This window comes from Aquarana catesbeiana, linkage group LG13 (genome assembly GCF_042186555.1).
Source record: "Aquarana catesbeiana isolate 2022-GZ linkage group LG13, ASM4218655v1, whole genome shotgun sequence".
Classification (NCBI taxonomy): Eukaryota; Metazoa; Chordata; class Amphibia; order Anura; family Ranidae; genus Aquarana; species Aquarana catesbeiana.
The window spans coordinates 235,352,327-235,365,570 of record NC_133336.1 but is presented as its reverse complement, the minus strand read 5'-3'; the positions used below and the strand labels follow the sequence as shown (position 1 = coordinate 235,365,570).

Genomic DNA, 13,244 nt, shown 5'->3' with positions numbered 1-13,244 from the left:
GCCGCTCATTTATATTTAATTGTGGCTTCTCTGCCATGGCTTTGTCCTGTGCTGAGCAGATGTGTCGCTCACACCCTGAAGCCTTTAATGTACGACCAGGAACGGCATGAAGACCTTTTTTAATGGGTCATTGTGACGATCATAAATGCTCCTCTTGTGTGTCAACAGACTGCTTATTGCCAAATTACTGCTATTCCCCTCTTTGTAATGAGCTCAATTTTTAACTCTTGTTTGGCTTTTGCTGTCATTACCATTTTATTTATTTATTTAAAAAGAATTTTTTGGCGCCGCATAAAGAACAAAAATGTGTCCAGAATTGTGCATCAATATGTGCAGTGGGGTAGGCATTAAAACAGGGGCAGTGCTAGTATAGGGATCAATTCACTAAAGACCTATTAACGATGGTACCATTTTGAGGTAGTTTATTTTTTGTTTTGTTTTATTCTGTGTGTAATGTATTTTTTAAAGGTTTTTTTCTTTTGCCACTTTTATTTTATTTCACGTGTGAATTTTTTTTTTTCTTTTTCTGTTGTAAAAACGTGTTTTTCTTTTGACATTTTAAAGCGGGATCCACCTATCTATCAGTTTTTTTTTTTTTTGAGTTCATTCACAAACTTTTCTTCTCAGCATTACATACTCACATATGACCGCCTGTGTCAGATTTCATCGGAAAGAATAACTTATATTATTCACTGCAGGCGGTTTCCATCTTCATTGTGGGCATTTGAAGCCCACAAGCATTTATTTCCTGGATGCGGTGAATGCTGTGCTCCCAGCATTCACCGCTCGTTCCCGCACATGCTCAGTGGCATCCTGGGAAGCCTGAGACTAGCTCCCAGGAGTCTGGGAGAGGCTAGAAACACGCCTACTCCCACGGGAGGAGAACCAGGAAGTGCAAAGAAGAATAGAAAAATAAAAGGTAATTACGGCGATTTAAATTTTTTTAAACGGCATGTCAGCATCTAGGCAAGGAAGAGAATACATACAGATATTGTTCAAAATTTGGGTGGAACCCCGCTTTAATTTTATTTAATGGGTGATGAAGATTGTTTGTTATACTTTTTGTTTCTTTTGTGTTTTTTATTTTATTTTTTTATCTTTATTTTATTTTGTTTGTAAGTCATGTTTTTATTTTTTTTTTAAGTGTTTTTCTTGACATTTATTTGATTTACGTTTTTTAAAATTAGACCAAAAACAAATTTATTTTTTTTTTTTATTATATATTTCATATGCATACTTCCATCTACAACAACATGCATGCTGGCCTCCTCCCTGGACACAGTCACTCCTCTTGCTACACTCAGAACCAGGCCTCGTCTGCTACAACTCTGGCAAACAGACAACACCAGAAGTCTCAAGAGACGCAGCCGTGGTCTTGAGCGAGCTTGGCGTAAAACTAAATCCTTGCAAGACTTCACCCTCCTACCAATCTGCCCTTCTCAAATACAATTCCTGCCTCCACACTGCTAAACAAACCTACTACACCACTCTCATCAAAAGCCAAACCTCGTCAACTCTTTTCTACCCTTGATTCCTTACTTCACCTCCCTATTGCCTCCACCCACCTTCTTACTTTACCATCCAGGAGATTGCCAACCATTTCAAAAACAAAATCTACACAATTCATGAGATGTCCAGCTTCCTCCCCCAACCAACACACCAGGTTCAACAACGCACTTGATACTTTCCTCCTTCAGCCCTGTTGCCACTGAGGAAGTTGCCAAACTCCTTTCCACGGCCCACCTGTCCCTTGAACCCTGTCCACTTACAATTACTGCGATCACCTTCCTGCTCTATCCTAAACTCTCTAACCCACATCTCCAACCTCCTCCCTTTCCTCTGGCACCTTTCCCTACCCACTCGAACATGCACTGGTTACCCCATACTTAAAAAAAACAAAAGCCAAAAAAAAAATACCCTTACTGGACCCCACCTGTTTGAATAACTTAAGACCCATCTCCCTGCTCCCATTTGCCTCCAAGCTTCTTGACCACAACCTTTTTAAGTTGCTACCTCACTGACAACCTTCTTGATCCCCCTACAGTCTGGCTTCCACCCACAACATTCCACTGAACTTGCCCTACTATAACTCACCAACGAACCAAAAAACTGCTAAAACCAACAGCCAGTACTCCATTCCCATACTCTTGGACCTTTCCGCTGCCGTCAACAAGGTTGACTCCTCCTCAGTAAACTTTACTCCCTTGGTTTCCGTGACTCTGCTTTTTCTTGGTTCTCCTACCTATCTCGGCACACTTTCAGTGTCATACAAAATCTCCTCTGCTCCTCTTCCTCTTTCTGTTGGGGTACCTAACATCCATCCTTGGTCCCCTTCTATTCTCTCTCTATATCTCTTCCCTGGGCCAGTTGATAACCTCCAATGGCTTCCAATACCACTTCTATGCTGACGATACCCAAACCAATCTCTCCACTCCTCAACTTACCCGCTCAATCCCCCGTATCACAAACTTTCTGACCAACATATCAGTCTGGATCTTATACCACTTCCTTAAACTCAATCTTTCTAAAACTGAACTTGTAATATTTCCTTCTCCTCGATCCTCTCCCAAGGACTTTACCATTTAAGATCAAAGGCACAACCATTGGTCTCTCCACACATGCCAGGGTGCTGGGTATAATCCCAAACTCTGACCTCTCCTTCAGCCACCAAATCCAATCACTGGCTACATCTTGCCACCTTAACCTCCATAACATTTCTAGAATTTGCCTCTTTCCTGACTAATGACACCACAAAACGTATTCACTCCTTGGTTATTTCCCACATTGACTACTGCAAGTCCCTCCTCACTGTCCTACCCTTACCCAGGCTATCCCCCTTCAGTTTATTATGAATGCTGCTGCCAGACTAATACACCTTACTAACCGATCCGTGACTGCTGCCCCTGTCTGCCAGTCTCTTCACTGGCTTCCCCTATCCCCACCATATAACATTCAAAATACTAACCACAACATACAAGGCCACCCACAGATGCATCAACAACCTCATGTACAGATATCGCCCAAATCCTCTTCTCTGCTCCTCCAAAGACTCTGCTCTCTAGCTCCCTTGTTAACTCCTCCCATGCACGTCTCCAGAACTTCTACAGAACCTGTACCATTCTCTAGAACTCCCTGCCCCAGTTTGTCCGGTCAGGCCCTACCTTGTCCACCTTTTTGGCGATCCCTGAAAAACTCCCTCATTCAGGGAAGCCTATTCAACCTCCACCTAAGAACTGTATCCGAGTCGCCTCCATCAGATCAACCCCCCCCCGCACCTATTACCTTTTGTACCACCTCCCCCCTCCCTTTAGATTGTAAGCTCCACGAGTAGGGCCCACCTGTACCTTCTATATTGAACTGTTGGCGCTATACAAATTTTAATAATAGTAATATTTTTATTTTATATGTTTTTTTTAACATTATCCATACACAAATTGATTTGCCCTTTAATCCAATCCCCTAAACCAGTTTTTCTCAATTCCAGTCCTCGAGGTGCACCAACGGGTCATGTTTTCAGGCTTGCCATTATTTTGAACAGGTGATTTGATCGGTTTCCCTGCCTTAGTAATTACCGCAGGCGTTTCATCTGAGGGAAATCCTGAAAACATGACCTGCTGGTGCGCCTTGAGGACTGGAATTGATAAAAACTGACCTAAATCGACTGAAAAACGTGTGTGTGTGTGTGTCTATATGTATATACAGTTGTGCTCATAAGTTTACATACCCTGGCAGAATTTGATTTCTTGGCCATTTTTCAGAGACTATGAATGATAACGCAAAAACTTTTTTCTTTCTCTCATGGTTAGTGTTTGACTGAAGCTATTTATTATCAATCAACTGTGTTTACTCTTTTTAAATCATAATGGCAACAGAAACTACCCAAATGACCCTGATCAAAAGTTTACATACCCCAGTTCTCAATACCGTGTATTGCCCCTTTAACATCAATGACATCTTGAAGTCTTTTGTGGTATTTGTGGATGAGGCTCTTTATCTTCTCAGATGGTAATGCTGCCCATTCCTCTTGGCAAAAAGCCTCCAATTCCTGTAAATTTTTGGACTGTCTTGCATGAACTGCACGTTTAAGATCTCCCCAGAGTGGCTCAATGATATTGAGGTCAGGAGACTGAGATGACCACTCCAGAACCTTCATTTTATTCTGCTGTAGCCAATGACAGGTTGATTTGGCCTTGTGTTTTGGATCATTGTCATGTTGGAATGTCCAAGTACGTCCCATGCGCAGCTTCCTGGCTGATGAATGCAAATGTTCCTCCAGTATTTTTCCCATCTCCGTCTTTCAGGACAGCACCATAGAGAGACCTTGGCTCCTCCCCTTCTGAGGAAACACCGCCTTCAAATTTTAGATTTAATCCTCACCGCTCCCCCCGGCCCCTCAGTTCTGGTGTTTCCTCCGGTGGGGAGACATCGCAAGGAACCAGGGCTAAAGAGCCAGGGAGGCTGGGGCTAATTGCGGGCTGAGCAGAGGGAGGTGGATCAGTCTCTCTCTCTCTCTCTCTCTCTCTCTCTCTCTCTCTTTCTCTCTTTCTCTCTTTCTCTCTTTCTCTCTTTCTCTCTTTCTCTCTTTCTCTCTTTCTCTCTTTCTCTCTTTCTCTCTTTCTCTCTTTCTCTCTTTCTCTCTTTCTCTCTCTTTCTCTCTTTCTCTCTTTCTCTCTCTTTCTCTCTCTCTCTCTCCCCCCCCTGCTCATTTCTTAAAAGACTGCAGTCTAAGGGGCTAGTGTGGCTGGGTACCTTTAGAAGACTGCACATCATGCTCCTCCAGCTTCTCTTAGTGAAGCTGGAGGGGTCCGTTTTCTTTTTGCCTAGCAGTGGCATAGGCGGAGGCACAGGAGACCGCCCTGCACTAGCAGCCAGCGTGGGAGCTCTGAGCGCTGGGTCGGAGGGCGGGTGACGTCATTTCCGGCGGAGGTCAGTGCTTCCGTCTGACCCGTGACTTCCGGTTCCGGTCGCGGTGATGAAAACGGACCGCGCGTTCGGCTGGTGCTGCCTCGGACCTGCTGTGGGGACAGCACACAGGGGCTTGGAACACCACTGCACTCTAGGGAGATGTCGGAAGCAGAGGCTTCAAGAACCACTCCAGGAGAATCCTGCACCAGCCACTCCAAGGTAAGAGGAACCCTGGGGTGGTGTTCCCTTACCTCTTCCTGTAAAGCTCAGCACAGGTGTAGAACTCCCCTTGGTGGTGGGGGGGGAAAGGGTTGTGACTGGGTCCCTGGTGGTGGTCGGTCCTGGGAAGCGCACCCCTGGTGGCCCTTCGTGGTAGTGCTGGTGGATAAGTTTGCTGATTGCTCCCTCTTTTTAATTTGTTTCACAGGGCAAAGCTACAGAGAAAAGCAAGTCGCCCCACAATACCAAGATAAAATGCCCCTCATGCAGAATCACAATGGGGGAATCTTGGTCTAAACCCCTCTGCAGGGAATGTATAGAGGGGTTAGTAAGGGAGCAGTCAGGAGAACAGTCTTCAGATTTAGCAGCATCCGTTAAGGAGCTTTCTAATACTGTGCAAACTTTTAAGACACTTTTTTCCAGTCTTCAGTTGCCACAGCCTCAGGTTATTTCTCCACCAGCACAGCAGAGTGTTCCTCAGTCCTTAATGGATGCTCCCTCGGGAAGTGGAGAGAATCCAGGAGGTGCCAGACTCGAGGTTGAGGAGGAGCCTGATAGCGGGTCTTCAGATCCCCAGGGGGAATCGGAGGGAGAGGAGGTGGAAGGGGAATCCACAAGATCCTCTCGCTACAAACTTTCCCTGGAAGAGGTGGAGGAGCTCCTAGGAGCCATTCATACCACACTAGGAATCCAGGAGGAAAGGAAGAAGCTATCACTCCATGACCAGATGTAAAGGGGACTAGGGCAACATAAAAGGAGGGTGTTCCCGGTACATGAGGTCTTGGTCGACGCCATCAAAAAAGAGTGGCAAGACCCCGAAAGGAAACCTTTCCTTTCAAGAGCACTTAAGCGTAGGTTTCCCTTTGCAGAAGAGGAGGCGCTGGTATGGAACAAATCCCCTAAACTAGACGCAGCCTTTTCTCAGGTCTCCAGACACACTGACTTGGCCTTTGAGGACATGGGGGCACTTCCAGATCCCATGGACAAGAGGATAGATTCCCTCCTGAAAAAATCCTGGGACTCTTCCCTAGGGAACCTCAAACCCGCCATGGCGTCCACAGTGGTGGCACGAAACATGGAGTACTGGTTGACGCAAATTAAAGCACACATAGAGGCAGGAACGCCTAAGGAAACAATCCTGTCGTCTTTTCCCATGCTCCTTAAGGGAATAGCTTATCTGGCGGATGCTTCGGCTGAATCGGTGCATATGTCCGCAAGATCAGCCGCATTGTCCAATTCAGCAAGAAGAGCCTTATGGCTTAAGACGTGGCAGGGGGATACCGCATCCAAGGTTAAACTTTGCGGCATTCCTCTCACGGGGGACTTGCTTTTTGGACCAGGTCTGGAAGCCGTGTTAGATCGGACGGCCGACAGGAAAAAGGCATTCCCTTTTAAAAGGAAACCGGCAGAGACTAAAAGAAAGTCTCGGCCCTGGAAGAAATTGGACCCCCCAAAATCTGATCAACAGAAAAAGGGGTGGGGACAAAAAGGGAAAGGGCGTGGGGGGGCTATTTTTCGCCCTCCTGAACAGCCCAAAAAGACAAAGTGACAGAATCACGGTGGGAGGAAGATTGGGGGCCTTCCTGCCACAGTGGGAGATGATCACCTCCAACCATTTTATTTTGGAAGTCATAAGAAGAGGGTACAGGTTAGAGTTTGCAGAACCTCCACCATGCAGACTCCTGGTAACCACGCTACCGAAATGCGCAGAGAGATCAGCGGCTCTCCTTTCCTCCCTGCAGGAGTTGGAGGAACAGGAGGTGGTAGTTCGAGTTCCAGAAGGAGAGATGGGCAGAGGCTTTTACTCCCACATTTTTGTGGTGCGCAAACCCTCGGGGAAGTTCAGGCTCATCGTCTCGCTCACCTACAGGAGGTTCCGAATGGACTCGATCTATTCGGTAAAAACGCTCCTTCCTCCGAACTGCTTCATGGCATCGGTAGACTTGAGGGATGCCTACCTGCACATTCCCATTGCAGAACGGTGTCAGAAGTTCCTCAGGCTGGCGGTAAATACCAGAGAAGGGATGTTTCATTGGCAGTTCAGGGCCCTTCCCTTCGGGCTATCCTCTTCCCCCGCATCTTCACCAAAGTCATGGTAGAAGTCTTAGCTTTCCTACGGATCAAGGGCATCTCAGTGATCGCATATTTAGACGATCTACTACTGTTTGCCTCTTCCCCGGAACAGCTGTCGCGGGACCTGCAGTTTACAAGGAACATTCTAGAGGGTCTAGGTTGGCTCTTAAACCTGGAAAAATCCAACTTGACTCCATCGCAAAAGGTAATCTTTCTAGGTTACCTGTTGGATTCAACAAAACAAAAGGTCTTCCTTCCAATGGAGAAAATCCAGAAGGTAGACAAGGCAATGTTGTTACTCCAGGGCAGCCAACAAATATCAGTAAGAAAGGCTATGTCAGCCTTGGGGTTACTGACGGCAGCACTTCCAGCAGTTCAATGGGCAGGGTTACACTTTCGCCCTTTACAACTCTTCATACTGAGGATCTGGGACCTCAGTCAGGGGTCTTTGGACTCCCTGATAACTATACCAGGCCAGGTCAAGAGATCCCTATGGTGGTGGCGAAGAGGGTCCAATCTCTCACAGGGTCTGGAGTGGGTTCTGCCAGTGTCCAGGTGCGTCACGACCGATGCAAGTGGCACAGGTTGGGGGGGCGCATATGAGGAACCGGATGATTCAGGGCGTTTGGCTGAGGGAGGACGCAAGAAGATCCTCCAACTGGAAGGAGCTGAGAGCAGTAGCCTTGGCACTCAGAGCGTTTCAGAAGGAACTTCAGGGACAGCATGTGAGAGTCCGGTCGGACAACTCCTCAGCTGTAGCCTACATAAACAGGCAGGGGGGTACCAAAAGCAGACCCTTGTGGACCCTGATAGAAAGCATTCTCAAATGGGCCGAAGTAAACGTTCTATCCCTCTCGGCAGTGCATCTGAAGGGGGAACAAAATCTGGTGGCAGATTTCCTCAGTAGGAAATGGCTGAGAGAGGGCGACTGGGTTCTGAACCAGGGGGTTTTCGAGGCAATATCCCAGAAATGGGGAAGGCCATGCATAGACCTCTTTGCCTCGAGAGAAAACAGGAAGGTGCATCTCTTCTTCTCCTTAAACAGGTGGGATGGAGCTCTAGGGGTAGACGCACTGGCTCAGAGTTGGACTTTCGACAGGTGTTATGCCTTCCCCCCACCTGTACTGATCCCAGCTGTGCTAAGTTCCAGCTGGAAAGCACAACCCTCATTCTTATTGCGCCACATTGGCCCAGGAGGCCTTGGTTCTCCATCCTGAGAAGTCTAGCAGCAGAACCCCCCTGGCTTTTGCCAGTTCAGGAGAATCTTCTTTCCCAGGGGCCAATCTGTTGTCCCCAGGTGGAGAGATGGAACCTCGCGGCTTGGCTACTGAGGAGGAATTGCTGAAGAGCAGGGGTTTCTCAGATAGCTTAGTGAAGACCCTCCTAAATTGCAGGAAAAAAGAAACCCAGGTTATCTACCAAAAAACGTGGAAGCGTTTTAATAGCTGGTGCACAGGAACTTCCTTTGATGTTCACAGCTCTATAGCGGTCTTATGCCGCGTACACACGGTCGGACTTTTCGTCTACAAAAGTCCGACAGCCTGTCCGACATACTTCCGACGTACCTTCGGCGGACTTGCGGCAGACTTTCTTACGAACGGACTTGCCTACACACGACCACACAAAAGTCCGACGGATTCGTACGTGATGACGTACACCGGACTAAAATAAGGAAGTTCATAGCCAGTAGCCAATAGCTGCCCTAGCATGGGTTTTTGTCCGTCGGACTAGCACACAGACGAGCGGATTTCGGGGTCCGTCGTACTTACGACGTAAAGATTTGAAGCATGTTTCAAATCTAAAGTCCGTCGGATTTGAGGCTAAAAAAGTCCGTTGAAAGTCCGGAGAAGCCCACACACGATCGGATTACCAGCCAGCTTTAGTCCGTCAGCGTCCGTTGGACTTTTGTAGACGAAAAGTCCGACCGTGTGTACGCGGCATTAGAGTTCCTGCAAGCAGGGGCGGACAAGGGGCTAGCTCTTGGCACCCTGAAAGGACAGGTTTCCGCTTTGAGTGTTTTTCTGGAGAAACAACTAGCTTCCGATCCTTGGATCGTTAGATTTTTTAAAGCATTGAGTAGGCAGAGACCTTTGAGGGTCTCCCCCTTCCCAATGTGGGATCTTTCTTTGGTCTTACAAGCGCTTACAGGGGAACCTTTTGAGCCATTGGAGACGTGTAAGCTAAAATGGATTAGCCTCAAAACGGTGTTTTTGGTGGCAATCACTACGGCAAGGAGAGTGAGTGAACTCGAGGCCCTCTCCATTAGGGCACCCTTTTTTCAGATATTTCCGGACCGGGTAGTTTTTAAAACCGATCCGGCCTTTTTGCCAAAGGTGGCCTCGGTTTTTCATAGAGGCCAGGAAATTGTTTTGCCCACCTTCTGTTTGAATCCTGTGAGGGAACGGGAACATAGTTTTCATAAGCTAGATGTAAGAAGGTGTGTCCTGCAGTACTTGGAGGATACAAAACCATTTAGAAAATATGATTCCTTTTTTGTGTTATTTTCAGGAACCAGGAAGGGAGGCAGAGCCTCTAGGCGCACTATAGCTAGGTGGTTAAGGTTAGCCATCAGCCAGGCTTATATAGTCAGCGGGTTGGAAGCCCCTAAGGGTATCAGGGCACATTCCACTAGGGCAGTGGCGATCTCTCAGGCCGAGTGGGCTGGTGCGTCTCCGGAGCAGATCTGTAGAGCGGCAACGTGGTCCAGATTCGACACGTTTGTGAGACACTACAGATTGGACCTTCTGTCAGCAAAAGACCAGGCTTTTGGGCGTAAGGTTCTGCAGGCAGTAGTCCCACCCTAAGGTAAGGTGCTCGCTCATCCTCTCTATGGTGCTGTCCTGAAAGACGGAGATGGGAAAATCGGAGTTACTTACCGGTAACGTCCTTTTCCAGGAGTCTTTCAGGACAGCACAGTTACCCACCCTACTTCAGGGACATTCGTGAAGAGTTCATCACAGAAGAACGTCAGGTAAGATCAGAGTTATTATGACGTGTTCTTGTGTCTCCCCAGCTAACCGGAGATCCTCTTGAAGAACTGAGGGGCCGGGGGGAGCGGTGAGGATTAAATCTAAAATTTGAAGGCGGTGTTTCCTCAGAAGGGGAGGAGCCAAGGTCTCTCTATGGTGCTGTCCTGAAAGACTCCTGGAAAAGGACGTTACCGGTAAGTAACTCCGATTTTTGATAACATACTTCATTCATCTTGCCATCAGTTTTGACCAAATTTCCTGTGCCTTTGTAGCTCACATATCCCCAAAACATCAACGATCCACCTCCGTGTTTCACAGTAGGAATGGTGTACCTTTCATCATAGGCCTTGTTGACTCCTCTCCAAATGTAGCGTTTATGGTTGTGGCCAAAAAGCTCAATTTGGGTCTTATCATTCCAAATGACTTTGTGCCAGAAGGTTTGAGGCTTGTCTCTGTGCTGTTTGGCGTATTGTAAGCGGGATACTTTGTGGCATTTGCGTAGTAATGTCTTTCTGCTGGTGACTCGTCTATGCAGCCCATCTTTCTTCAAGTGCCTCCTTATTGTGCATCTTGAAACAGCCACACCACATGTTTTCAGAGAGTCCTGTACTTCACCTGAAGTTATTGGTGGGTTTTTCTTTGCATCCCGAACCATTTTCCTGGCAGTTGTGGCTGAAATTTTAGTTGGTCTACCTGACCGTGGTTTGGTTTCAACAGAACCCCTCATTTTCCACTTCTTGATTAGAGTTTGAACTCCTTGGATACCTTTTTTATATCCCTTTTCTGTTTTATACAGTTCAACTACCTTTTCCCGCAGATCCTTTGACAATTCTTTTGCTTTCCCCACGACTCAGAATCCAGAAACGTCAGTGCAGCATTGGATGAAAGATACAAGGGTCTGTCAGGAAACTCATTGACCTTTTTATACACACACTAATTACAAGCAAACAGATCACAGGTGAGGATGGTTACCTTTTAATAGCCATTCAAACCCCTTTATGTCAACTTGTGTGCATGTTATCAGGCCAAAATCACCAGGGTATGTAAACTTTTAATCAGGGTCATTTGGGTAGTTTGTTGTGATTATGATTTAAAGAGTAAACACAGTTGATTGATAATAAATGGCTTCAGCCAAATACTAACCATGAGTAAAAGGGTTTTTGTGTTCTTCAAATTTCCTGAAAAATGGCCAAGAAATCATAAATCCTGCCAGGGTATGTAAACTTCTGAGCACAACTGTATATGTGTATTATATATGTCTGTGTATGTGTGTGTGTGTGTATATGTATGTGTGTGTGTATATATATATATATATATATATATATATATATATATATATATATATATATATATATATATATTATACACACACACGATACATTCCTGCTACTAATGTCTGTGTTTCTTTTTTTTTTTTTTTCTAACCCTACAGGCTTTTCTAGAGAGGTATTTAGGCCCCGGGCCCACCATCCAGTATCACAAAGAACGCTGGCTAGCCAAGCAGTGGACATTGGTCAGCGAGGAACCGGTAACCAATGGATTGAAAGATGGCGTTGTGTTCGTCTTGAAGAGGCAAGATTTCAGCTTGGTAGTCAGCACCAAAAAGATTCCTTTCTTTAAGCTCTCAGAGGAATTTGTGGACCCCAAATCTCATAAATTCGTGATGAGGCTTCAGTCAGAGACTTCAGTTTGAACCCTCCTGGACCTTCATACTCACAGAAGGGATACAAAGTTAAGGTGTACATGGTTGTTCATCTTTTCTTCCTCGGTGACTTTTTTTTTTTTTTTTTGGGTCTGTGCTGTTTTGACCTTATGGCAAAATCAACATGACTTTTTTTGGTGTGCACCAAACCTCAACCATGGTTTCTTCTCGAACATCCATTGTTCATAAACTTGATTTTTGAACTGAAGACCCATCAAAACTTCCATTTTGCTACAAATCCATTCTTCCAGTGATCAGGGCGCTTATTGACTCTGTTTTCCAGAGCTTTCAGTTCATTTTGTTCCCACCATCTCAGCAATAATTAAAGATCAACAACTCTTCACATCCGCTGAGAATTAGAACAATGGACCACGTTTACTCTGAGTGCTTCAGGAGGACCTTGCTTCAACCATTTACACCAGCCGAGGCCATAAAAGATTCACGTTTGGTGCCAAATTTAAGGGCTATCAGCTGAGGCTTTTTCTACTGTCCATCCCTGGTGCTTTCCCGTCTTTTTAACTGTGGAAAAAAAATTTTTTGAAGCTTCAGCTCACGAGCTTCTCCGACACCAGACAAAAAAAAAGTGGCTTAGTTCGTAAAAAGGTCACAACAACTATCGTACTAGCTTGGGTGGGCGAGGAATTCTCATAGACTGAAATCTTTTGTATGTTCAGACAGTTCTCAGAAAACCACTAAACTGTGGCGCTGTCTTCTTTGTTTTTTTGTTTTCAAAAATTTGTACAAAACTGTAACTTTAATTCTGTAAATGTACATCCCTGATTTTAACATTTTTTTAAATTCAAGAAATATATTGCCATTTTTTTTAAAAAGGGGGGGAGGGGGGGGCGGTCTGAATACACTAGTAGAATACACCATGAACATGTCAAGGTTTTCAATTGAGGGGAAAAAAAAAAGAAAATGTGAGCTCGATTGTTTGAACTATTTCTTGTCCGATGGTGGTGACCGGGAAATTTCAGACTGTTACATTCCAATAATGTATTGACTTGTCAACTAAGTGCACTAATTTCTCACATCATCTCGTTTACCGCCGAAGTCCGTAGACTCCCAAGGTTTGGCTGGCCAGGTGACATGATTATTTCGGGTGTGTTAATGTTGGAAGTTCTTCTTTTTGTGTCTCTGTGTTGCTCCAAAAGTGCGAGATATGAACACGGTCACCCAATTGTAGCAATTTAAAAAAAAAAATTTGACTCTACTACTTTTGAGAATGTTTTGTCTACAGGAAAAGTGTGTGTGGTGTTTGCGAACACATTTTATGTATTTTTTTTTTTTTTTTTTTTTCCAGGTCAACTTTTTCATATTTTGTTTTTTATTTCTCCATTGTAATGTCTCACTTTTAGTATATAAAAAAAAAAAAG

At 45.5% G+C, this 13,244-nt stretch overlaps 1 protein-coding gene across 1 annotated transcript in view; it reads left to right on the top strand.

Annotated features, from left to right (window-relative positions):
* The window catches only part of VANGL2 (VANGL planar cell polarity protein 2), a 124,056-nt gene extending 112,021 nt beyond the window's left edge, over positions 1 to 12,035 (top strand). The window contains exon 9 of the mRNA XM_073609529.1: positions 11,599 to 12,035. Within this exon, the coding sequence (XP_073465630.1) occupies positions 11,599 to 11,859 (261 nt within the window). The 3' untranslated portion in view covers positions 11,860 to 12,035. The remainder of the gene's footprint in view (positions 1 to 11,598) is intronic.
* The last annotated feature ends 1,209 nt before the right edge of the window (positions 12,036 to 13,244 follow it).